The 26,686-nt window shown below is 44.3% G+C and overlaps 1 protein-coding gene across 1 annotated transcript in view; it reads right to left on the bottom strand.

Moving 5' to 3' along the window:
- ABCA1 (ATP binding cassette subfamily A member 1) overlaps positions 1–19,286 on the bottom strand; it is a 98,653-nt gene extending 79,367 nt beyond the window's left edge. The window contains exons 1-5 of the mRNA XM_052778935.1: positions 19,212–19,286; positions 18,796–18,874; positions 16,394–16,433; positions 2,615–2,761; positions 2,267–2,511 (exon numbers count right to left, since the gene is read on the bottom strand). Of these exons, the coding sequence (XP_052634895.1) occupies positions 2,267–2,511; positions 2,615–2,648 (279 nt within the window). The 5' untranslated portion in view covers positions 2,649–2,761; positions 16,394–16,433; positions 18,796–18,874; positions 19,212–19,286. The remainder of the gene's footprint in view (positions 1–2,266; positions 2,512–2,614; positions 2,762–16,393; positions 16,434–18,795; positions 18,875–19,211) is intronic.
- Positions 19,287–26,686: the final 7,400 nt, after the last annotated feature.

The following is a 26,686-nucleotide window of genomic DNA, read 5'->3' on the forward strand; positions in this document are numbered from 1 at the left end:
CACAGTGACCCCTGAACATGATTTTTCTTTCCTCCTCTCCCCCTGTAAACTCCTTCCCCTCACTCCAGTGCAGTTGGAAGTTATCCAGTACAAAGTAACACTTGAATTGCACACGTCAGGCTGAGCTTTGAACCCAGCTTTCGCAACGCAGCCCAAACTTACAGCAGCCAAGGAAAGGGTTTGGTGGGAAGCAAAGGCTAGCCCACACTTCTTGTGGGAAGAATGGTAAGGATCAAACTATTTCTGGGCTACAGCTTCAGTTAAGTACAAATGGGAGAGAGCCATCGCCAATACACCCAGCTCAAGGACCCTGGTCTCCTAACAGTAAAGGAAATAGATGAATGAATGTGCAGCCATGGTCATAGCACGGCAAGAAGAGATATTCTGCTACTTCTCTGCCATTTTCTGTTAAGTGGCCTTTCCTTCTTGACATCTTCAGGTAAAGCCCAAATGGAAACCATAATGAGAAAAATCCCACAGATATAGGAACCCCACAAAAACAAACGATGCCTCAGGCCTTCATTGTGAATTGACCAATAGTATCAGTGTGAGATAGAGACTATGAGCAGTTTCATGCCCTTTGGGCTACCTCACGGGGAACTGATACAAAAGGTGCCAGAAGGTACCAAGAAATAACTAAGCAGATCCAAGATCATGACAAAACTACAAGCAGGAAGCTCTTTTTCACTGACACACACTTAGCCTACTGAGTTTTTGTGGCATCACCAAAGGATCCGAATGCACCTCTGCTGCCCAGTAAGCTAGCCTACAGATACCTTGACAGAACATACATGCTAGACTCGACTTCAAGTAACCTTCAAACATGATGCATTATCTTCAGAAGACCCTGACAAAAAAGCCATCATTCTCAGTGTAAAACTTAACTCCTCTGAAATCTCCTCCTGGCTTAACCAGTTTAAGCATTGCTTCAGAGGATCCATCAATGTCCTAGAGTTCCCCTAGTTGCTAAAGGCAGTTTGGGATTAGGTCAAGATTAAGATCTCTTAGTGGCAAGGGAGAAAGAAACTGTTTTCAGCTCTAAGAGCCTAGGTTACATGGGCAATGGCTAAGAACAGCCTATCTTTTTAGGAGCTGTAGCCAGTTTTGAGACTACCTTCCCCAGCTCCGTTGCAACATTCTTCTGAACTATGAGGCTGTTCACAAGGTCAGGATGCTGGCCCATACATCCAGAGAGCCTCACTCCTTGCAGCTGACACAGCCCACAGTCTCTCAGCTGGGCAGTCCTGCCCTGGGAGATCAAGGCTCCTGGAGTAAGGCCAAAAAACATGCAAATCACATAGAAACTCCTGCCATCACCCGCAGCTCTGTAACCACAGAGGTATACAGGAAAAGTCAAAGATGCCATGAGCCCCCTTTGCCTGGTTTTATTCAAGAATGGACTAATTCCAGCTATGAATTCACTGGACACAACTCCTATGAAAACAAGCCTCAGACACCTGAGCAAAGACTTCAGAGACTGTCTCCATCTCCAGTGGTGAATGTGATAGCCTCGCCTCACCTCCCCTCCCTTGTGACTCCAAGTTTCTAAAACAACTCAGCCATAACCAGCTGGCAAGTAGCCTGACATTTGCAGGGTTCAGAAAGCTTATCAGAGAGACCACTTTCCACTCACCACCTCAGTAACTCATGTTCCCTTCACATTCCCTACTCCTACCTCCTCAAGGTCAGATCTAACAGGACAGATCCTCTGCACAGGCCTGTTATACAAGACATGCCCTTGTCCAACACAGTTATCCCCTAAATCCCTGGAGAGGAAATAGCACGTTTTCTATGGCTTTTTGCTGTCTGCAGGAGTTACAGCATCCTGTGAGGTCTCATTAATGTAAAGGCAGAAGAATTTTAAGAACACCATATTAGATTCATGCTCCTGTCACCACAAGAAGAAACTCTTGTTGCATATTTTCTATCTGAAGAGGTGTATTCCCACACAGCTAACAGATGGTGAGGCTAGCACTTAAACTAATCAGAACACACCTTGGTAGAAAAACATCAGTTGCCTGGATTTGTCTCCATGCCAGTGTAAGAACATCTCTCATGCCAGTCACTTAAACTATACCTCCTGTTGTAAAGTTACAAAACAGGCTTGGGTTTCTCTCCCCGATTAAAGAGATTGCAGATGCCTGCTATTGCCTCCACCACTTCTGCCATTACAAAGTGGCACAATTTTGTTGCTGTTGTTGCAGCCTGTAGCATTTAGAAGCTTTTGGACTCAAGCACACATCCCTGCAGTCTGGCAATGCCCTACCTGCAGAGCTGAGCAGGTCATGGCACAGGTTTTCATTTCATATCTTCCTTGCTGCACATGGCAGTCATACACCCTCTCTGCCTGGTCTGACATGAGCGTTTCAGTACTCTGACTCTCTCTCACGTTGGGATTCAGGACAGAAGTCTTGATCACCTTCGAGCCCTCTGGTTTCTGTCCACCCACCACTCTCTTCAGTTTGAATCTGGTCTTTCCAAAGGCAGACCCAGTTGCTCTGCCAGGGACCACTAGAGGTAAAACATTAAGATACAGGACGTTTCCCCGTTCTGCTGAAGAGCAAGCTACAGGGCTACAACTTAGATCTCAAAAACCCCTTCGGCTAATACTTACAGTCTGTCGTCTTCTGTAGGTGAAATTCTTCCATAGCAGCAATCCCAGCTGCGTCCAGAAAGCCATCTTCCTTCAGCAAAGCCTAGGAGCTCCCTTTGTGCAGCAGCAGTGGCAGTACACAGCAGAGGTGATGTGGCTGGGCATTAACTAGAGGCGGGGGGAAGAAGAAAAAAAAAAAAAAGGAGTTGGAAAGGAAAAGCTGTGTCAGTCATAACAGAAAAGGCAACAAGAAAGGGAAAGGTGGAGGCTGCACTGTGTGACCCCATGTAACCCTGCAGCCCACCATGGTACTCCCCACTGCTACCTTCTTACCCCATGCATGCCAGCCAAGTCTCACAGGTCTCAGTAAGCTCAGATTTAGACTGTCTCTTACCTCGGAACTCTGAGGCACAAAAGAATGCAAGACCTGCAGGACAACAGTTTTCTTCCTTCCTGCCCAAAAATTCCAAGAGCAGGAACACCCCAGAAGGAGGAAAAAAAAATCATAGGCTTTGAAAGCCGATTTAGAGACCCCTCTGAATGAGACTGAGCCATACAATTCAACCCTTTTTTTTTTTTAAGCTCCTTTCCATATTTACTTTTATCATGGTGAAAAGCCTGCTGCCAAATTAGGAAAGCCTTTGTTTTGAAGTCCAGTCAACACCACCATTTGTAGGAAAAAAATGCTATGCACTCAACAAGCAAGTGAGAAACATCCATTTCCTTGAAAGTCAGTGACTAAGAATGACCCTGCAGCCATTCATATTTGGATAAAGTGAATGGAAAACTGCTGTTGAGTCAGTGTTCAGGTCTTGCAGCTACCTGGCATCCACTACTGTTGTGAACTGGGTGCATTCAGTATGCACCTTGCAAGAGTATGAGAAAGCGTAAAGTGTTAAAAAACATATTCATCTCTTTGGTGGCTATTAATAATAGCATGGTATAGGCTTGTGTACACACAGACTTCCAGCAAGACTCAATAAAATGGAAAGGTGAGCTTACAGAACATTAGTTAAACTTCATTAAACCTTTCTTCCAGAATTAATTTGGCATAGCTTAATTTACTTTTGAGTTTGAGGCCACTTCAGATTAAGAGTAGTTTCATTCTGAGTAAGCATCCGCACAGGAATTTAGTTAATCCACATCAAATTAATTCTGATTTATGTACTTGAATACACTCTGTTGACAGGCTCAGCGTTAACAGGACAGCTAGCAGCCGATCCAACACACAGTGAGCAACCATTCCCTCCAACATCTGTTAAACTTGGAACACACATGCTTTTGATTCTAGTGTCCCACATACCAGTACCCTAGCCCCGTGATTCAGAGTTGCATGCCTAATTGCAAACTGCATTGAAAAGGTTCCCCAAAATCCATAAGTGTGCTAGGAACATAAGACTTCCTCAGGAAATGCTCTGACCAGTCCTACACTGGAGTAAGACGAGATGATAAATGGCCATTCTGGATGTGAGCTTTGTGTTAATGAACACTTGGGGCCTTCAAGTCTCATCCAAAAGTAAATTTCATTATTACAATGACTTGCAGATTAAAAACTTGTCTCTAATAATATAGGTCTGTGTTACAAAAAGGTTTCCCTAACATGACTAAGAAAAACAATTAAACCCATTACACTGAGTTCTACAGATAATTACACTGTAGTATCACAACAGGACAACAGTGTTTCTTAATGCCAGTACAGGTAAAAAAAAAAAAGAACAATAACAGGCGCCTACAAAACCCTACAAATTGTACCTCCTGTCAGCACGCAGGCAGCTGAGAGTACAGTCAGCATGGACTCATTAACTTCTGTTAGGTACTGCTGTAATTCACTGACATGACCTCTACAGATGCTCCTTCACAAAGGGAAGCCCAACTGATCTGGCAGGAGAGCTTTCCTCCCCTGCCCACTGCTTCCTGCTGGTTGGAGCACCCTGACACTAACACATTTCAGCTGCATGCACATCTCTCTGGTAGATAGTGAATTCCCAGAGCAAGGCACTTGACAGGCTAATAGCACATCCACAGCAGGGAAAAAACCTGCCCTTTGTGGACAATCTCAAAGGACAAATCCTGGCTGCTGAGGACTGTGCACACATGCTTATGGACCCAGAACACACCTTTGCTTACAGGCTTGGATACAGGGGGGCTTTGCAGTACCTCCTCTGCGTGTCAGTATTACAGATTTAAAGCTGCAATTAATGTGTAACCCAGAGACAAAACTAAAAGGGAATATTATCACCCCTCCTTTGTACCCCCTCCACTGACCCATTTCTGCTCTGGATTCAGGGGATTTAGCAACAATGCTTTTACTCACCCTGCTGAGCAACCTGGACTGCTACTCCCGTAGTGCACAGGCACTCCATGACCACTAACTTGGTGCAAAAATCCTTCATAGAACACCAGGAGAAGTGCTCTTTTCAAGCATTTTTCCACAAGGACACTGGTCCGTGGGTCACAGACCTCCATTTGCTTTGCTGTGTTCACCAGCGTGCCACAAAACATAAGCCCTTCTGCCCAAGTCCAATCTTGCAGCCACTGGACAAGTTTGGCGTACAGAAGTAGAGGACAGGAAGGGACTGCAAAGCCTTCTACAATCACTGGTAGCTGTGCAACAGATTTTATCTTCAGAAGGGTGTTCAGAGCACCCACTCCCTATTCCCCCCTCTACAATACTGTCAACTCTCTGCAACAAACTACTTTCCAATGCTTCCCAGCAATTACAGCTAAATACCGATTTCCACGCATACAAAGGGCCACAGGAAGAGTGCAGGAAGGATCCCAGGGAAAGCCAAAGAGACCTTTGGCATTCTCATCAATGGAGATACACCCAACTCCTGTGCCTTAATACCCTGCTCAGAGGCAGAATAAAATCTGAAGCAGTCTGTGGGGTGTTTGAGCTAATCACAGGGTAGCTGATTTAATCCATGCCAGTGAAAATTCCAGACACTGGTCCCTTGCAATTACAGTCAGTCCACAGGATCCAGAACACAGAAATACTGCTTTATAGAGGCTGTAGGGTTCACATTGCACTAGCAAACTGTAGTGAGATAAGGTCACGTGTTTGATCATCTAACACACCTCAGCTGATCAGCAGAAGCCTGTGCAGCCAGGAAGACTCAGCTGTGGCTGTCTGCTTGGACTCCAGCTCTCTGGAGTTCAGCTAAACTTTACTGGGAACAAAGCAAATGTTCTGGCCTTCAAATAAGGCCAGTTTGCCTGGATACAAGTTTCAAATGAAGGAAAAATACTGATTTGTAAGGACTGTGCCTGAAGACTGAAAACCTGGCCCAGATACAGGCACTACCAGCTAAGTCCCTACATCAAACTAGGGGACAGGGCCTAACACTGGACTAATCACCAAGAGCACAAAACCTGAACTCAAAGCGTGGCCAGTTCTTCTTCAAAGATATACTCTGCCCCAGTATGTGTTACAGACTGAGTAATACAGGTTTATTGATGCCTAGAGCTGTCTCTGATTTTGATCCACACAGGCTGACGTATTTGGTTCACTGCTGACACAAGTTAAGTAGCATCAGAAAATGCTCTGCAAACTAAGACTCTCAGAGGAAAATGGGTTAGCATCCCTTCAGATGTTCTTCCAGCTGACAATAGGCAAGAATTGTACGCCAGAGATGCAGAAAACTGATAGACCCAACACTCCCACCTGAGCTGGAGCTGAAGTCCACCTGTATCTCCACTTCAGACTGGTCTGTTAAGTTCAACATAGCTGGGAAATCCAACTTTCCATTTAGCACTGCAGTGCCAAAACACACAAATACCAGCTAGTTCCCAATGCGGGCTTTTGTGCCTCACCTAAGTAAAATTCTGAGCCAACAGTAGGTATCAGTGATCACTCCTGACACTTACCCAGAACTGCCTAAAGCAGCAATACTCTGTAAGAGTTAAGAAAAGCTGCATGAATTCATCACCATAGCATAAGTTTTCTGTGATGTGAAGTACCACAGCTCTGCTGAAGAGAATGGGGACTTATATCTGCCAATACCAGACCCATCCTTTTAAAGTGCAATCTCTTGCTTTTATAAAGTGCTTACTCCGTCAAAGCAGGAAGAATTCCGACTGCAACAAACAGTGCAACTTAGTTGGAGAGGTCTTTGTGCAAGACACTCAATTTTCACATCCTATCTCTTCATTGTGTGAACACTGCAAGTTTTCCAGTAGAGGTAGGTACCAATATACAGCAACTTTAAGCCTAGAGGCATCAGGCTTAATTCCTCTTCATCACCCAGAAATCTATTTTTGTCTAGCTCTGCTTCAGCATTTCTCCACATCTTCACCAACATACACAACAGAACTGCAAAACCTAGACTACATGGAGCACATCAGGGGAGACTCAAATTACCTAGAACTTCAGGGTAAACCTGGCAGCTGTCTAGTAACTCACGTGCAAACTCAAACTGTGACCTCACCACAAATAAACAGGTATCATCAGAAGGAGCTGCCTTATAATCAAAACAAGTAATGCGTGTTTGGAATAACATCCTGAATCAAGGCATGTGCCCTGTGCAACATGTAGATACAGCAACGAGCATTCAGTTAACCAGCCAGCCAAGAAAAGGTAAGGATTAAGAAGCCATTTTGTATTTAGCCACCAAATAAACAGCAGGGATCCAGCATACAGAGGTCCTTGCATGCTCTACCAAGATGCCACTCAGACTTGTGCACACTTAACATGCTGTTTGTCAGCTGTCTCAAGTTTTCCCAATTCCTTACAAAAAACACACAGGAGGGATCAAGTAAAAGATGCCTGAATACTTCCCCAGATCTTCTGATAAGAGTTTCCCCCAGTTTCTCCCTAGGGAAAAGCTTACCCTTACACAAGAGCTCATTTAGTTTGCAGAATCACTGGACATGAAAGGATGGGCAGGAGGCGCAGAGCAATCTGCATGTACCTTCTGATACGGCCTGGGATTCCCGCTTTGCTCTTAGCAAAGTTCTAACGCCAGGTCAGGACCTTCTCTACCCAGCCAGACCAGCAGCCACAACACCCACCAGTACAATTAAAGCACAGGGGTCCACATGCTTGTCCCCTGGTCTGCCTGCCTTTGCAGAAGGCTCCCTGCACATGACATTTCCCCCCACTGCAGAAACCCTGCACAGCCTCCAGACCTACAGGGCTGCAATTCCATCTCAGTGTGCAATTCAGAAAATTACTCGTAAGAGAAAGTTAGGCTACAAGGCAACCTCTGAAAACTCTGACGGTGAAACACATACTTTGATCAACCCTTTCTTTCTAGATCAGTGCTACCCACTACTTGGAAGTGGAATGGCTGCTGAGAAGTCCATTAGCTGGTATGCCAAGAGTCTCCAGCCCCAATCCATCTAAATACAAAGCAATGTATTTTTACAGCTGTAGATTTAAAGAGGAAAAAAGCTCAAGTGGCAGAGAATCAATTCCCCACCCCCATGCCTGGTGTCTGTACTAAGTAAACATAAAACAGCCTTCAAAAGCAGCTTTCTGCAAACAATGCAGCTGTTTGCTTTCTTTGGGGGACTAAAAAACCTTTCCCCTAGAGAAGAAATCACTATTTAGACAGGGAACAAAGCAAACTTATCAAAACTTACGAGACTGGAACATCTCAGGATTCTGGCAAGAGGCTATATAGACCCTTTATGTCTCCACCAATGACTTAAACCCAGTCCTGGTCAGCAGATCTAGAAGCTTTTACTAGTTGACGAAGGTTCAGTGGCCTTCATGAAATCAGTTAAAAGACTCTGTCCTGTTCCCTCAGTCAGATTTTCCACATCACAAAAGCCACCACCACTGGTGGCTCTCCACAGACCAAGCAGCCATCGAAGAGTACCAACCTAGTATCTAGAGATGATGCCCTTATGAAGGGGAAAAAGGCATTATTTGCTGGACACAGCCCAGGTTTGAGCTACCAGAACCAGTGCTGTTCCTCTCCCACGAGCAGATGTGGTACAGTACTTCACACTTTCTGCCTCAGACAAAAAGTTGCACATCTGCTTAACTCCGATAGCTTTTGCCTACATATGTAATCAAGTCAAACAAGACCCACTTCAGAAGAAAATGCGCAAGTAAAGCACAAACACCAGATTTCAGCAGAAATATAGTCCAATTTGGAAACGCTGAGAAATGTCTTGACATTTCATTTCCTTTAGGCAGTGTGAGGCTGCATATTGTGGAGCAAGCAATACCATAAGCCATGTCGACTCTGCAAAGCCCAGATCCAAGGTCAAAGTCCCCCGGTGCTTCATACGCTGTCAGTTGAGAGCAGGTCCCCATGAGGGCTGTGAACACCAAGGCAGGACAGAAGTGCCTGCCTCATGCACTGACCTTTTGACTCAAACAAGACAAACCATCAGAGAACTAGTGGCCTGGATGGGCATCTGGGTAACAGAGGTGCAGATTAAGCCAAGAGTCCAGGATTAAATCCACATCTGCTAAAGCAAGGTCTAGCGCCTTGGCCACTTCTCTGCAGAGCACCAGCATTTTGTTTCTTCCAGCATAGTAGCTACAACCAAAAGAATCACTCTTATACAACTACATCCACTTTGTACAACCTATGACTGTGCAAGGCCATAAGAAGCTCTCAAGGCACAAGTATTTGGAGGACACCTTCACCATAACTTCCACAATTCCCAGAAAGTGAAAAGCACTTTGCACCTATGCAACTTCAAATGAGACTAAAGGAGGAGGGAAAACAGCATTAATCCCAATTCTGTTGAGATTAGGCTAGATAAAGAGCAGCTGTGGACAAATGCAAGCAATTTTTTATCCTGCTGCTAGGCATCTAACTGGAGATAATATCCACAGCAGAAACAGCCAGTACATAAAGAATCAGAAGTAATGTCCCCTCTGTGATCAAAACAACTCACACTAAAGCTTGCAAAACCCATAGGAGCAAATCTGACATTCTCATCTCTAAAACTTTCAAGAATTCAAAAAACTTATGGCATCTACTAGAGCTCTAGGAAAGAAGGGGAACTGCCACCCAAACAATGACAATTTTACAGGAATAGCAGTATTGCTCTTTTAAAGTAACCTTCTAACCCAAAGAGTCTGAACTAAGTTACAAAAAGGTGCCACAAAAAGCGTTAGCAGCACAGAGTTCAAGCAACTCATCTGAGGCCACAAGCAAAGCAAAAGCAGAGATGAGAATACAACCACTAGATCCCACACGTCTGTCTCCTGGTTTAAGCACTCCTAGACTCTGTAGCAATCAAGCAATGCAGGATCAGCAGTAGGGGCATGAGCTTTGAACCTACAGCCTGCTGCCGGGGACACAGGATCATTATCAGTGGAGCCACATAGACAACTAAAAGCAGGTCTTTCATAACCTCCCCACAGCGGATTTTTCTCTCCCATTTGCCAAATGAGTATCAGACACCAAGTTTCCCATTCCATCTAAAAAGCCATTCAGTGAGAAGCACTTTCCTCTTCAAAATCACCCAGGTCACATCACAGGGTTCACACCAACTCCTTCTTGCCAACAATGTGATTGGAGAGCTTCTGGGTCAGCAGGCAAGAATTTAATTAGGACCACAAACAACAATATTTGGGTGGCAATTCTTGGCAAGATCCTCAACTAGTTTACATAACTTTACACACACTGACTACTTGGCCTTAGGTTAGGTAGTAAACAGGTTCTGGCCTTGTTCTCCAGTGCTTACTAATACTGAAAGGAACTAGTACATTGCTTTTAGCACGGCCATCCATCTGCCCTCTAAATAACACTGATTTGTACAACAGACACACTTTAAGATCTACGTTCATGATAATCCACAATCAGTTTAATGCATTTTCCCTCCTTGAAGAGCATGTCAAATTTTGTAAAACTAGTATTAAACGACAGTGCCAAAACATCAGGAAGCTGATGAAACAGTCTGATGGAATCCCTCTAGCTATCTGCCACCTCTGGTCCAGACAAAACTGAGACACATCGCATCTCGCTCATCCACAGGATCCTTACAGCAGCATGCACACAGCTACAAAACACTGAATAAATGACTTCCCTTTGTTACCTAAGGGGGCCCAACCTCACAGAAGACTGGAGACAACTAGTGGAAAAGGACTCCTCCTTTTAGCACAGGCTGGCAATAAAATACCTATTCACAACCTGCTTTAACTGCTGCTCTTAAATCAACTAGTGATGTAACCCATGCCCAATACTAGGTTCTCCTTGCTCCACTAGGTACTACACAGAGAAGGGAGCCTGGATCTTGCTCTGGCGAGAGTTGGAACTAATATAATGTCATGTTAGGGGCAGAAATCTGGCTTCCCAACTATTTAGGCAAAATGGCAAGGGATTTCTAAAGGTACCTAGCCTTGGCACTATGACTGAGCAAATGGATTTTTCAATTTATGTGCTGGATTTATGTCTGAGCCTTTCTGAATGCTCCACTATGAACAGCTGAGCAGATGATCATTTTGAAAGACCTGGCCCAGAATTAACATAATGAGCACTGAAATCCCCAGCCCTAAACTCTTCAGAGCATCCATCTTGTTCTTCTGTCAAAGCTGAACTCCTAAGATATACTTCTGGGCCACAGGTGGGCCCATCCCTACCAATCAGAAATAAACCATAGGGGACAGTTTCCCAAAGAATCAAGCACTAGCTTGCAAAGTACTCCATAATACAAATTGGACTACATTTTCTGAAGTCCTCAGTGCCTCCTTAGACATTCACACAAAGCCCCATTTTCAGAAATGGCCAGTGTTTTATAAGCTTTCCTTGTGACACAACACACCAAGCTGTTTTGAAAACCTGTCCCACGTCCCAGGGGAGCAATGCCTGCCTACCAGAATGACCACGATGACTGGTTCTTGTTACTTCTAGCATGCTCAAAAGGCCCCTTGGTGAAAACCAGTGCAGCTCAAATGCAACGGAAGATGTCAAGCTTGCATGCACCACAGCTGGACTGACACAATGAAAAGCAAGTGCAAGAGACTGTGGAATGCACTTAGGCAAGAGGAATTACTTAAATGTCAAGTATAACACTCAAGATGAAATGCAGTCATCTATTTTACAAAAAACACAGCTTCCACTGGAAGGTTGTGAAATACGTGAAGCATTTCAACTTTCAATATTACACTGAACGTCCCCTACTTTCCCCATACAAAAAAAAGCCAAAATCTAGTCCATTCTTCAGCAAAAACAAGCACAGAAGCTGATTTGCTTTATCACGGCCAATGTCCAAAAATCCATAGTCCATATTAGCAGGTATTTTTTTTCTGGCTCTCAAAGAAAGAGCTCTTCTCTAGTGGAATCTAGAAATAATAGAACATCCTGCTAAAATAACAATTGCAACATTTGAGCTCAATTCATGCCATTAAGCTTTGATCTCTGAGCAACTATACTATCATCAGTACACAGTCCACAAAAAGCTGTGTTACACAGCTTCAGTCACTTTTTCCAGCTGATGACACATCCTGTTTAAGGACATTATCTTTGCAACTAGGAAAAAGGGTGAAGCATTTCACATTGCCAAAGGTAACTTTTCTGCTTGGAAGCAACCTCGAGGGGGAGAAGGAAGTGAGGGCTCCCCCAAGAAAGTCATCAGCCTGAACAAATTTTAAGAAAAGAAATCCATGAGCTCAGAGGGTGTTAGGACAGAAACACTTCTGATCACCATCCCTTCCACAGCACATCCTGGTCACTGAATCACTTTAGACAAAGCAGCCGCAGAGCTGGTTTAACGAAGTGTAACACTGGTAAGTGCTCCACAGTCCTAATGCAGAGTGGCTGGAGCATCACTGGCATGCTTGTATCTTCCACTGAACAAAGTTACCAAGCCTTGAAGCTTTGCCATCATGTTGATAAGGACCTTTTTTGGAAAGGAGTGTCTTCTCCTACATCTTGTTTTTGTAACTTGCTTTTCATCTTGGGAGAAGTCAAGGACACAAACTGTGCCCAGTACAAGATTAAACTGGAGTTTGAGATGTATGCCTGCCCTGTAACGTCAAAAGAAACTTTACTGTTATTTTCTTCTTCATCTTTGCCATTTGGGACCATCATGCCATAAACCAGCACGTGTGTTCAGTAGCAGGGCAGAACACAACATGGCTTATACTGTAGAAAACATCCCAGTGGTGCCTTTGAGATTCACTGGCATAAAGAATAAGCTGTCTGTTAAGCTTGATATCTACACAACTGCACCGCTACCTGTGGCATAGGTATAAGTAACAGCAGATGAAAACAAAAACATCCCTGAACTACGCAGAAAAACATCAACCAAGAAAAAGCCTCTAGCACAATAAAAGGAAATGACATTGTTGAAAAAAAAAGCAATAAACTGGCAAAGGCAGTATTTAGCAGCCATTGTCAGCTTGAGCAGAGTTTGATCTTTTAAAGCCTGCAACAAACAGGGCCACAACAAGACCTCAGCTCCCACATGGCTACCATCTAACCATATGGGTTTGGCAGCTAGTAATTCATTGAAGTGATAAACAGATGTCCATGTACTTTTGAAAGCAGTGACTGTCAGCTACGAGAAGGAATGAATTTCTGATCAACCTTGGCAACCGATACAGAGTTCAATAACCACTTCTCTCTAAAGTTATTCAAAGAACATGAAAATAGTTGGCACATGCAATAAGAAGGACGCCCGTGTGCCTGCTGTGGCAGGTGTGGCACAGGGCAGCTAGCTGGGAGCACTGCTAGAAAGCACATGCCAATCTTCCCTGTTTTGCCTGATCCACAGATGCAACAGCTGTTCCACACACTTTGTATTCTTTAGCTCCAGCTGTACAACCCATAACCCCACTGCTGAAGCTTCAATCCTTAGGCTCAGCGTGACAGTTAACAGACATGCAAAGCAAGCTAATGCTTGCCTATTTTAACATCATGCACAGATCTGAGAGGACGACAGAATTTGTTCATGTCCTAAGCTACACCTGATGCAGAAGGATTCACAACAGAGCTTCATTAGTTTTCTCCAATAGTCTCAACGGACCGAGTACCGAGGTGAAGAGCTGTGGTCTACTCAATTTCAACCAAGACTCAGGACAGAAAACACTTCAGGTAAGCACAGAAGTGGCATGAAATGCCAAAACGAAAAGCAATGAGCTTGCAAGAGAGAAATATAACCAAAAGTTTTGCCAGTTTTTAATGCATATAGGATCCAAAACATACTTTTTTTTTTTTTTGCTGAGCTTAGGATATCCTTAATGGTGCCGAGAAAGTTCCACTGGGGCAGACAATCCAGTTGACTAGAATTATGTCTGGTTTTATACATAAACACAACTGGGAAGATAGATGTAGTGGTGTGGAATATTAAAAGCATGTCACAAGAACTGGGAATGAAGCTCTGGAAGACATGGCAATCAGGAGAACAAAATAACAACTTGAGGAAAATAAGATCTGAAGAAATCTGAAAACAGGTGGTGCACAGGTGATGGTGTCAGTTTGCTAGAAGAAGGAAGCAAGTCCAGATCTCTCCAAAGACAGTAGAAAAAATCCTATTGCTTACTTCAGCATGAGTATCTAAATATAGGTTTGAGAGAGCTGGGAAACAAAGCAGTAAGAATTGCTACTCTGATTTAATAGGATAAAGAATAATTAAAATATCTAAAATGCTTTAAAACAAAGAAAATCAGATAAGCACATTGCTCATTGGTAGAGCAAAACTACAAATGCGGGACCAATTTAGTTTATTAAATAGGAACATTTCATTTAGGGGAGGAGTAGATTTTGAACTTTGACTCTTGTACTGCTACCAGAATGAAACATCCATGTGTCCGTGCTCAGAAAAGGCTGGTGCTGCTTTACTGTTTGGATGAGGAAAGTTTGGGGTTTTTTTTAACCCATTCAAATTTGGTCCTAACTCTGCTTTTATCAGCAGCCATAGCCAAACTCTTGTTATGGTAGCATAATTACAATATGGGCAAGAGGAAAAAGTCATCAACTGATCCCTACAATATCAATATATTCCCCATGAATACAGCTCTCAGACAAAAGAACATGTATGATAATTTGCCTGTTTCTTCTGAAGGCACAAAAATTCACCTGGAAAAGCAGACACTACATCTGAAAACCTGGGACTTAAACCCAGGTTGCTGACACTAGCAACACAGTCTACAGTCTCTAAAAAGATGTGTTACCTGCTGTAGGTGAGGGAAAAACACACTTTCACTTTTACCATGAAGAGTATAAACTTTTGTCACGTCATTGTTGTAACAATGGCAAAAGCAGGTAAGAGGAAACGGGCAAGTCATCACAAGAAGATGGGCGCAGGTGCTGGGAACCAGGTTCTCCTGGTCCCTAGTCCTGCTCTTGCCACCTACACCACCACCACCGCTGCTGCTCTGACACCTTCCACATGGCTTAATTTTGGCTTTTACTAAGCTAACAACCAAGAATGCTATTGAATATTAGTTGCACAGTTTGCTTGCCTGCTCCCAGTAACAATCATTCACTTGGAAATGGGCTAGTAAAACTGCAGATTGCTTCAGGGAGCCAAGCTAGTAGGGTGGTAACAGGTTTTGGCCACCTCTATCTTCCACATAGCCCTGCCTGCTATTTGCTAAAAAGGAAGCCAGACCTCCAGAATGATCTCTGAACTGTGTGGTCAGAGGCTGTGACTATGTTTGCTCTTTCCCGGAGAATGACCTTGCTATCTAGCCCAAACCAGAACAGTATTGGGAAGGCTCTTTTGCTCTCTTTTTCCTATCCAATACCAATTATACCATAACAAAGTTAGCATAATGCAAACCAATCTCATTGCATTACAGCTCTGCTAAGCAACACTCCCCCAGAAAATAGCAGAAGAAGAAAAAGGTCAGCTCGTATGTGGATTTTTATGCCATTCAAACTAATGCACATTCTTATTATCTATGATCAAGCTTTTTCACTAATAACCCCACGAATAAAGATCTGAATGCTCCCATTTTTCCTACAGTGTTAGCCTGTTGTGTCAGGAAAGCTGCATCAACAGTTCTCCATCCTACTCTGTCTCACTCTCAGTCCTTGAGGCAAGCTCACATGCTTTTTCCCCCAATGACAAATGCTAAAAAAGACAGGACTCGCTTTGCTGCCACCTATTTCAAAGAAACAGACAAAAAAAAAAAAAATAGAGAACAGGGTACTCCAGTCAGTTCAAATCATGGTAATTCTTCTGAGTTACTCTGTATGACTTTTGTACGACCAATAGAAATATAAGACATGCAGCTACAGAATATGAAATATTTTAACTTTTTTTGTGGTGAGCATCTTTTGAACACTACACATAAAGTCTTACCACAGTATTTTTAATCTATACTCTTAGTATCAGTAACTGCAGATGTGCATGCTTGTTAACTACACAGAAAGCTTTCAAGCATTCAGGATTCAAATCCTCAGCCAGCATAAAAAGGAGGCAATCTCAGAGAGTGAATTTCTACCATGTCAGACCTGGAGAAAGTGGGTAGAGTGCATAGCTTCCTCAGATGAATAAGGAAAATGTGTCATATGTATAAAATATGTTTTACTAAACAGTAGGTCCCAACTCTAGCCCCTCTCACAGCAGGGGTCATCAAGAATAACCAGCCTACTAGAAACACACTGGTGTTTGGTCAGCCATGGCCTCTGGACTTATTTCAGGATTTGCTGTGTTGCCCAGCCTAGGAGACCTATATAAACACGAAGGGTGCTTGCTCCGAGGTTACTTAAACAAAGTGGTAGTCTGGTTCCCTTTCTGCTCTGCTCCTGTCATCATCTTTGTGCTGGCACCAGTGCTCACAAACCTATGAGAAGACTCTGCACATAGGATGCTGGGAAAAAAAATATATATATAAAAAAAATCACCAAGCAAAGAGAAGAGAGTTTGTTCTCAATTACTCACCCCGGGCTGGTGAACTCCAGTGCCAGCACGGACGATGAAACTGATAGGGAGAGAAAAGAGAATGGGCAGTCAGGGGAAAATGAAGGAGGTCCATTACTAGTTCACTAGCAACCTTCAATTACTCTGGTTTAAAGTTCTGAAGAAACCACACCCTAAGAAATATCATGCCTGCATGGTGCAACACATGTGATAAACACTAGCACAGCTGATCACATCTGGCCACCAATGTGTAAGTTCAGTACCAATCCTCCTCCTGCTCGCTCTCTGTGGGTCTAACTCTGCCAGGTGAACTCACTGGCGAGACAACAGGCTTGCAGAGATGAAGGCAAGGGAAGACTTGCTTTCTGAATTGTGTGTATTGTGCTTAACACATGAGAATGCTTCAGCCCAGAATCTGCTTGGAAGGTAGGTCCACAGCTGCTTTCTTCAAGTCACTGAGGCTTATTCCTGAATCACAGCAGACTGTTTTACCCTCACACAGCTGGGGGAAGTTCAGCCTAAGGAATGCTAGAGAAAAGGCTACTCCTGGAACAAAGGCCAAAACAATTTTACTGACCTTTTTTTAAACTCATGGCATTTCATCTTCTGTAGTTCCAGCATTTCACCAGGAGCCACTCTTATATACACCGTGACAGCAGATGTTGAATTTGGTTCCAGACCAAGTCTCTGCTCACACCAATAGCACTGAGCTACACTTGGTTTTGAAAACAAATTTAGCATTACAAAGGGGTTGCCGGCAGCTGCCTGTGGCAAACTGATTTATAAACATGCCTCAATCTCGCTGGGTAGAGAGATCATTTAGAAACTTTCAACATACCTGCTTGCACTGCTATGCAGCTATATTCAGAGGAAATTTGGATTTGATATCCAAAAGACTACCATGACTCCTGCAAATGTCAAAATCTTACATATAGCTGCACCTGAGGTGTTTGTTTCACATAAATATCATATGCCTAAGTGTACTTCAGCAGTAACTTAATAGGGGAAAGTTATTGTGCATGGTTGGGGCTAGCTGCTTGATTATTACACTCTAACCCCAGATGACGGCAATTGTGATCTCTTGCAACCCAGAGACCAGCAGGTATCTCCTCAGAACACCTACAGCAAGCATAAAAGACCATCAATTTTTATTATATTTTAAAACTAGGCATTCTCAACTTAACAGGTTCAACTTAAATTCTACCGTACAGCTCTTCTGTTCCATGCTACCAAACTTTTATCCACTTTTTTAAGAGCTGACTTCTAATTCTTACCATAATCAGCCCTACCAAATTATGATTACATAAGAAACAAGGTGCTCCATGTCATGAGTAAAGGCATCAGACTCCTGCCCTTACTTGTCAAGACCATACCAGATACAGACTGTATCAGACCACTCTTACATAAATTAAAATTCACATTTGCACAATGAATTGCGAAGACCCACCAACAGCATTTATATCTGTTAACGCCAGTAATACACTGCAGAGTCCCAGGTAGCACCCATTTAGCTTAATAGCCTACATCACAAAACCACACACTGATCATCACAGAATCACACACTGATCTGTGCTATGGGAAAGTCTTGGCACACATTGCCATTCCCACTTGTTAGGGAGGCAACCAGTGCCACAAGGTCCAAGTACAAAAAGTATTTGCACTGAATGTTTACTACCATGACCCCCTTTCAAAACTGAGCAAGACTGCTCCATTACAAAAGCCTTTCAACAGCAAGCTTGGCCATCTGTTGTTAACAGAACATCCCCAAGACGTGGTTGTTCTCTGGAGTACAAACACCAACTCATTTTCAAAGGTACCTCCAAAATGAATTTTAATGTGTTAATCCATATCAGTAATTTTCAAGGAAGTCCAACTCATCTTTAGGTTTCAATTTAGCACGTTTACAAGTACGTAAGCACATGTTTACACGCCTCTGGCTTCAGTAAGGTCTATTCCAACACACTGAAGATCAACTTTGATCCTCCAAGTAAGTTATTTGCACAACCTGAAAATCTCCAAGGCCAACAGCTGGGGTAAAGAGGGGAGAGGGGGGCACTCCTGTTTAAAACCGGCAAAAGTACTGTTTAATATGAACTTTTAATTTAGAATTGCAGGATCTTTCCTGACACATTTTAAGCATCTGGGCAGATGCACCTCCAGAACGAAGCAGCAGTATTTTTGTAACAGACTGATGATAGGTTGTAATGTAGCAGTCCTGACTCAACAACAGTCTGGCAGGCAGAAGCAAGATACGTTGCGTGCAACTGAACCTCCTGCCTGTCACAAAAGCGTCCAGATCGATCTTTTATTTTTACGCTTCCCCTCATCCCAAGGCCCTCCCCTCCCCTCACCCTCCGCGACTTTATAGGATTCACGTAGGAGTGAAGGGGATGAAAACCCTCCCGTTATCTTCTCGCACCCACCGGGGCTGGAAGAGGCGGCGGTAAGGTGAGCCACCCTACACAAGCGCTGCCAAGTCTGAGTGGCCTCGCTCAGGATAAGCTAAAATAAAATAATTGTAAAAAAAAAATAAAATAAGCACACACCGAAAAAAAAAAAAACCAACCCAAACCCCACTATTAGCCCCTTCCCGATCCCCCGCTACCCCCTAAGCCGTCCTCCGAGCCACGCTCCTGACACGCCGGGCACAGCGAGCGGCACCACGCCTGAGAACAAAAACAAAACAACAACAACCAAAAAAAAACCCCCAAACCAACCAAAACCAAACAAAAACAAAAAACCCACCCCACTTATTTGCTTTCTTCCTCTCGCTTTGCGCCGCCTGCTCCGGGCGGAGCGGGTACAAGCGAGGAAACCCCCCCCGACAGCCGCCGCCTACCTCCCCGGGCGGTAGCAGCGGCCGTCGGTCCTGCGGGAAGCCGAGCCGAGCCGAGCCGAGCCGAGCCGGGCCGAGCCGGGCCGAGCCGGGCCGCCGCCTCCGCTCCGCGCTGGCCGCTCCGCTTCACCCTACCCTACTCCCCTCCGCTCCGCTCCCAGCGCCGGCCCCGCTGCCGGCCACCCGCGCCCCACCGCCTCTCTTATAGGCGGCGCAGAGCGGCCGGCGGCGGGCCCGCCCCTTCCAGCGCCGGGGCCGCCCAGCAGCTTGCTGTTCCCCTTCCCTCTGGTGTCTTCTCTCCTTTTTCTCTTTTCTTTTTCCTCTTTGCCGCCTTCTTTTTCCTCTCTCTTTTTCTCTCCCCCTCCCCTTCTTTTTTTTTTTTTTTTTTTATTTTTACCTTTGCCCTTCGCTGCGGCTGCTTGGCGGGGGGGAGGACGGGGCCGCGGCGATTTGCATGTAGGCGGGCACACTGCAGCCAAAAACAAACTGCGGGGCTGTGTATGTCCGTGTCGTGTGTGGCGTCCCCCGGCCGGAGATGGGTGGCGTGGGCTAGCTGCCTTGCTTTTTGCGAAACTCCGCGCTCCCAGGTGCGTGAGAAGCATCCCAGCCCCTCGCGTCCGGCTCCCACGCCTGCCCCCCGGCCGGCCGCTGGGCAGCAAGAGCAGAAACCCGGGCACTGAGTCACTCGCGAGGTCACCGTGCTCCCACCGCCCTCAGCGCCACACTCGCTCCGCTTCCCGCACCCTCGGAGCGGAGCCGGTACCAGTTGGTCACAGGTACATCCTCGGCTGTACCAAGAGCGCTGGCCTGGCAAGAATCAGTCAGAAATAATAACCAACTTCAACCGGACCAGAATTTGTCCTCCATGTCACTTATGGCAAGGAAAAGGCAAGGACCTGTGAGAGCTAACACTTCGGTACTTCTCCATAAATAAGGATGAATTCCGTTGTGTCAGTTCCCAGAGAAATTAACAACCATTCACAAACCTTAAAAAAAAAACAACTCAATTTAAAGGTTCACAGTGCCCAACCTGCCTTGCTCCAAGCACAAAATCTGTAAATGATAGTGTGTTTTAGCTGCCTGAGAAATAGGCTGTGATATTGATCTCAGCAATTATTAAATTCTCAGATGCTGAGGGTGTCACAGTCCCTCGTCCTCCCAAATGGGCTCCTCCCCCAGAAACATCACCCATCGTGCAACCCCTTCCCCATTTTTTGCTTGTTACATGGCAGAAGCACTTAAAAACACTGCAGTGCAATCTGTGAAGGTGTAACAGTGCATTTTCAATGCATAAAATGCTCTGTGAATGAAAACAAGTAACGCACAAAAGGCAGGCATCTAAATTATGGTTCCCTCTGCAGACATAATGTACTGCCATTGCTCTTCTGCAGTGAAGTGGCTGATGTTATCGTTCATGCTGTTAATGCTTTGCCTTATTATGAGCAATCTGGATGATACATGGTTATTGAGAGAACTCTATCTGCAGGTTTCCGGACTTGTATTTTGATGCGCAGCCTACCACCATTATATTTCTTCAAGTGGCATAGAAATACAAATACCTGAATGCAAACTCCGGAGAGCTCAGACTGATGGTAATGTGAAATAATACTATGCACTGGAGTCTCACAGATAGCAGTAAATATTCAAATTAATAACACGGACCCTTCTACACTGAATAAAAGCTGACACATTCATTTCAGCAGTGACCCAAGCTCCTTCCCTCAGCCACCATCTCATGGAGAGGCTCAGGGCTGGACAAAATAAAAAAGCTCCTGGTTCTGATCTTGGTTTCCCCAGGGTAGTTGCTACATAACTTCACTGACTTAAACTTCACACTGTTTGTACCTTCGTCTGGTTGTAAAACTGAAATAAAAAATGACTCTTTAACATATAAATGCAGCTGTGTGTTTTTCACCCTATACTAGAGCTTTCCATCTTTACACATTTCCAAACATTTACTGGATCATAATTTCAAATTCTAAAATAAATAATTTCAGCATGTTTACTCAGAACACAGGGAGAACGAGTACATTTAGTTTACTGTCAGCAGAGTGTTATGGCTCAATCCCATGTAGCACAGAGTTTGAAAGAGAGTGGGTATACTGCATAGGGTATTCAAAAGAATTAGTGACCTGACATGAGTGGAAACAGTGCTACGTCAATAGCAAAGAGCAAGGTGAAAATTGCCCTGCTACTGGTGCCTCCTTAAACCACGTTCCTCTAAGGAAAGTGTGGGTTTTTTCAGTATTGTCAGAAGGCTGGATTTTTTAAATTCTGGAAATCGGTACCTGTGCCAACTGTTAAAGCATTTGGACAACATTTTCCAATTAAATAGCTAATATACAGCTGTTCATGAGAAGCAAATGGAGCATTTAATTTAGTTTGCTCCATTAAAATACCTGTAGGATGGTGGGAAATCTTTGTGCACCATTGGACAGCATTTCTCCGCTTTTGCATTCTCCTGGTTGCATGACAGTGGCATCAGGTCACTGAGAGACAAGCGCTGACAAATGGTACAAGATGGATGACAAGGGAAGGGGGCACGGTCAGATCCAATGGCTAGGCTGTACAAACACAAAGTCAATAGCCATGCTGGAATAGTTTCTAAGAATAATACCGACTATACTTTTATTTGGGTGGCTTGAGTTTTCAGAGTGGATGAGCACATGGGGCTCCTAGAGACTTCTCAGAGACATTTGTACCTTCCAAGTCTTACATCCACAGCAAACACTATGTTGGCTTTTGTGTCCTATGGAAAGCGTGACAGGTCTCTGCAGGCACAGCAGTCTCAGTCAGGGAATTCTGCTTAATTTATTGCCACTTCACACAAAATTTCAACTACTGATTCAGGCACTGAGAGGAAAAAAAGAAGACATAAACAATTGAACACTTCAGGAAAGACCTTTTCTCCCTCCCCAAGCTCAGCTCCAGTTAACCACCTCTTCCACCCCCTTCCTAGCCTCAACATCCCTCGCTTTCAATAGGTGTTATGCTCAGTCCCTCCCAATGCCTTCTCTGAGGCACTGGGCAATGTGGAAAGTTTGGGTCAGCGTGTAATGGCTTCTTCCTGCTATTCCTTGCTTCTTACTAACTTTCCTCCACTGCTCCTTGACTCTTACTGTTCCTCTGCTTCACAGTGCGTCCTCCATGGACCACAGTCCCTCCAGGGATGCCCCTGCTCGGGCATGGGTCCTCCATGGGCCACAGTTCCCTCCAGGGTGTTCCTGCTTTGGCATGGAGTGCCTCCCTCCAAGACTGTGTCTCTCCCTTCCGTGTGTCTCCTCCACTTCCTCCTCCTCCATCTCCTCACAGATCTCCTCATGTCTCCTCCAGTGTCTCCTGCCCTAGAGGCTGCTGCTCTTTCTTAAATACGTTAGAGCAAAGGTGCCATGTGCTGCTCTCATTAGTTGAGGTTTTGGCATACGGTGGGTTGTTTTCATCCCTTTCAAAGCTGGCTGAAGGTGGCTGTGACTGGCACAGTGGAGTTCATGCCCTCCTCCCTTGCAGCCCCCTGCTACTATAAGCGTGCCAGTGATGCCCAATACACAGTTCCCATGACATGCACTTTCAGATTAGACCTGATCCTTTCTTCTTTTCCAAAGGCTAGTCTTCTCCTTCAACCTGTTCCCTCACCACAATGTCCTTTTGCAAGCATGAACAAGCAGCCCACACTAGGGTCCAAGGCTGGGTGCAAGGGAAGAGCTGCGGAGCTGCAAAAGGCTTGTAGCTACGCCAGTTACTGAGAGGTCAGAAGTCACGTAAATTGCTGTTCATGGAAAAGACATTATGTAGTGGAATGAAGGGGTGGAACTGAAAATAGGAAGACACGCTGTGTTCTTGCTGAGGAAGAAGTTGTTTCTTCGTACTTGTAACTTCTACAAGCCAGAACTCACCATTGTTGAGCCCGCAAGATTGATGGCTCCTAAGGTCAGGATACTTTGACAAGACTGTGGGCTTAGTCAAGCACATCAAGAAATGCCTTGTATAAACTGAAGAGGTCTAAGACAGCTTGCAGCAATAAAGCAAGCCACAGTTTAATACACCTTTTGCAGTCAGCTGTTGAGGTATTTCATCTGGAAATCCAAGCTCTTTTTAACCCTAGATGACCTAGTTTGGACTGAGTTCAGGAAGCAGGAAAGATAGCAGATTAGTAATACTTCTATTTAGAAAATCACCTTTCAAAGAGCTTTGCTTACCTCTTTTCTATTATTTGACAGCTTTGTAGCACAACCATAGCTTCAAGATTCCTCACTATTGTATCTTGGGGTACACACTGAAGGTTAAGCTGCATTTTAAGCATCTGCTCTGTCTTGTTTTACTCTCCCTTGATTTGCAGTATCTGAGTCAGAGGATGGTGACAGCTTTCACAAGGTATTCCTGGAAGGAGCTTCCTAACTTTTAGTAAGAAATAATTGCATTATTATTTTATAGCAACATAAGCTCTCACTGAGCATTCTAGCTTCAATTTGTGTTTCCTAACATGGGAGTTAGTCATGCCAGCCTGGTTTACAGCCTAGTGAGTACAAGTGACTGCATCATGCTGTTTACTGCAACCTGCCATGCTCACTTTTCTTCCCATCCTTCTATTTACAGAAAAACAGGTAACAGGCTGTTTAGTTGTTCCACCTGGAGAGAAACAGAAGCACTGGCTAAGGTTTAAATATCCCTACATCCTCCACTGTGCCCTGCAGTGGGGAACCTTTGAAGTGCTTATCTATGCCATGTGAAGAAGTGAATCTGGGAAGTTACTGCCCTCAAATCAGAGAATATTGCAGGCCTGTCCCAGTGCCTGCTGGCAGCAAAAGAGCTTGCTCTCATCCTCTCCATCTTTCTATATAAACGTAGGCCTCAAACTGGCTGCAGTCATTAATAAGATGCTTCTATGTCCTTTAAATAAAATACATTGAAGCTTAGATATGAGCAAGCCACGATTTAAGCAGTTATGGGTAACATTTCTTAATGTAACATACCTCGTGTTTAAGAAGGGTGATTTAAAAGCCATCTCTCATGAGGGTTAGTTGCCAAATGGCTGCTGTTATTTTAAGAATAGAGCCCATTGCCATGAGCTTAGCCTTGTAATTTCTCACAAACACTTAACATTAAATATAAGCAAAATTACATCTGCAGTTACCTATATACAACAAGGTGCTGTGAAGCTCACTGTTAACAAAATTACTACATTTTGGATGTAAAATATACATGCAGCCAAATACTTCGGTGGTAAAAACTCTTCGACTTTGCCAGAAGTAGGCTGATTTTCCCAACCATGGATCTAACCTATAGTTTGAAGAACAAAGAAAATATGTAGAGTCGCCAACTAAAATACTGGAAGCTTATGTAAGGTAGCAATTTTAATTTTATATTAAGTTTCTTCCTTTCTTAGATTCCCCAGAGGTATACTTTATAATGGCATGCAGCGTGAATGTATTTTTGTGTTAACATTTCAACCTTCCTCTGTGCAATTGTCTGCCTTTCAAAAATTAGCCCAAACCAAGACTCCTGCAGAAATATTTCAGCGTACATTACATGTGCATTGCCAGACAACTTTTATAGGGATAGACTAGCCTGCACGAGTCAGGGTTTCTGTGCGAGAAATGTGATTGGATGGATAGCTATGCAGAATGTAAAAGTTCAATGTGAACAAAGCCCATGCTTTAAAAATTCTGCACTCCATCTACCATGACAAATGTTCATGCTAGTAACAAGCCCAGTGCTTGGAACAAGGAAGCAAAAATTCATCACAAAACAGAAGTGAAGTAGACATAGAACACGATCAAATGCAAAGAAAGCCAAATAAACGGATGCAATGTGGTTTTATCTAACCTCAGTTTAGGTACTGATGGGCAAATCTTCATTGGTGTAAAATGGACCAACCAGGATGTAAACTTCACTAACTTAGCCCTTGAGATGCGAGTTAAAATGGTCAATTACCCGAATTTCCTTGTGGCCATCCAAATGCCATTTCACATCAGCTGCAGCGCTCCAGTTCCTTAAACAATTATTTAATACAGATCAAAATTTGACTGTTTAAGATCCTTACTCAGTCAGTCCTCACGAAACTCAATGCAACTTTTGCCTGAATAAGGACTCCTACACTGGGCTCATTACTACAAAAGCTTCACCCTACATAGAGAGCATGTATTTGAGTAGCTCCATTAAGTCAGTGGAGATGTGTGCTTGGGAATTTGACTGCATACGCTGACAGTGCCCCCTCTAAATTTTAACAAAGTCCGTCCCTGATTAACAAATCTTCTCTCACCCACAGTTCTAGAGCTGTAGACAACACTGTTTAGTGCAAATCTTAGTGGCAAGGGGATCGGTTTTAGGAAGTGATGTTTTTCCTTCACTAGATAATGACACTCAAGAAGGGAAGGAAATGCACCGTCAAGTGTTCAAAACCAGCCTGTGAATCAGAAGGAGAGGAGGGGACTACTCCATAACTGTACAGCCTGCTTCAGTGCCAGCATGACCAGAGGACATGGAGGAAAGTATGCTATCCCTCGCCTCCAATCTCAGCAGAAGAGTTACACTCAGAGCAAGCCATCCTCAGGCCCTGGAAGGTTTTATTTACCTAACCTCACTGCAATACATAGGTCAGTGAGCCCCTTGGCCTCCACCCAAGCAAAGGTGTGCTTTTAGGTTCTTCAGCCTCACAGCAGCTTCCTCCAGCGCAGAGCTCGAAGACTGTCTCAGTCCTTCTGACAACGTCTCCACATCTATGACAAGGGAGGATACAGGCCTGTTGCCTGCCATGAACTACAGTGCCCTTAAAGAATTACATTTTTGTTGTTGTTGTAGTCAGAACCATTTCCTCTTCTTTTCCCATCCCTGGCCTCTGCTGAGCTCATGAGTACTCCACATTACTGACCTTTTGTGTGTCCATGCCATCCTACAAGGACTTGCTTTCCAGGAGGCAAGAAACACCTCTTACACTTCCTTCTCCAGGAGTGACTTTTTCCAGAGACAGGACTAAGACCACGTTTTGCTTTTGTTCTCTTAATACAGCTGAAGAAGCACCTTCTGCAAGTGAGCTTTAAAGGTGTCTCTTCAAGTCTTGCGTTTCCCCGGACATCAAGACAGATGCGTTCTGCAGAATGAAGGATCTCTGATCAACCCCCAATTTTTCCAGAGCTGCTCAGAACTGCCTGCTGATTTCCACACTTAACAGACACTGCAGTCTGCTCTGTAGAGCCTAACTTGTTCTCCTCTGACTAGGTTGTTCAGTTTGGGGTTTGCTTTGTACTATGCTTTTACATAAAAAAACAGGCAGCTTTTGAGTTCTGCCAGCTGTAACTTTTTGCCTTGCTGAAACAGCTTCGCTTTCTGAATGTTTCCACCTCTTTTATCAAGGCAGCAGATTTGACCTCTACATTCTTTAGCTACTTGCAGGCATCCGGGGCTGGATCTAGGGTGTAGCCAGCTTACTCTGCAGACACAATCCCCTTCTTGGCTCCAATATGGGCCAGTTCCTGCTTCTG

The sequence above is a fragment of the Harpia harpyja genome, chromosome Z, assembly GCF_026419915.1.
Source record: "Harpia harpyja isolate bHarHar1 chromosome Z, bHarHar1 primary haplotype, whole genome shotgun sequence".
Classification (NCBI taxonomy): Eukaryota; Metazoa; Chordata; class Aves; order Accipitriformes; family Accipitridae; genus Harpia; species Harpia harpyja.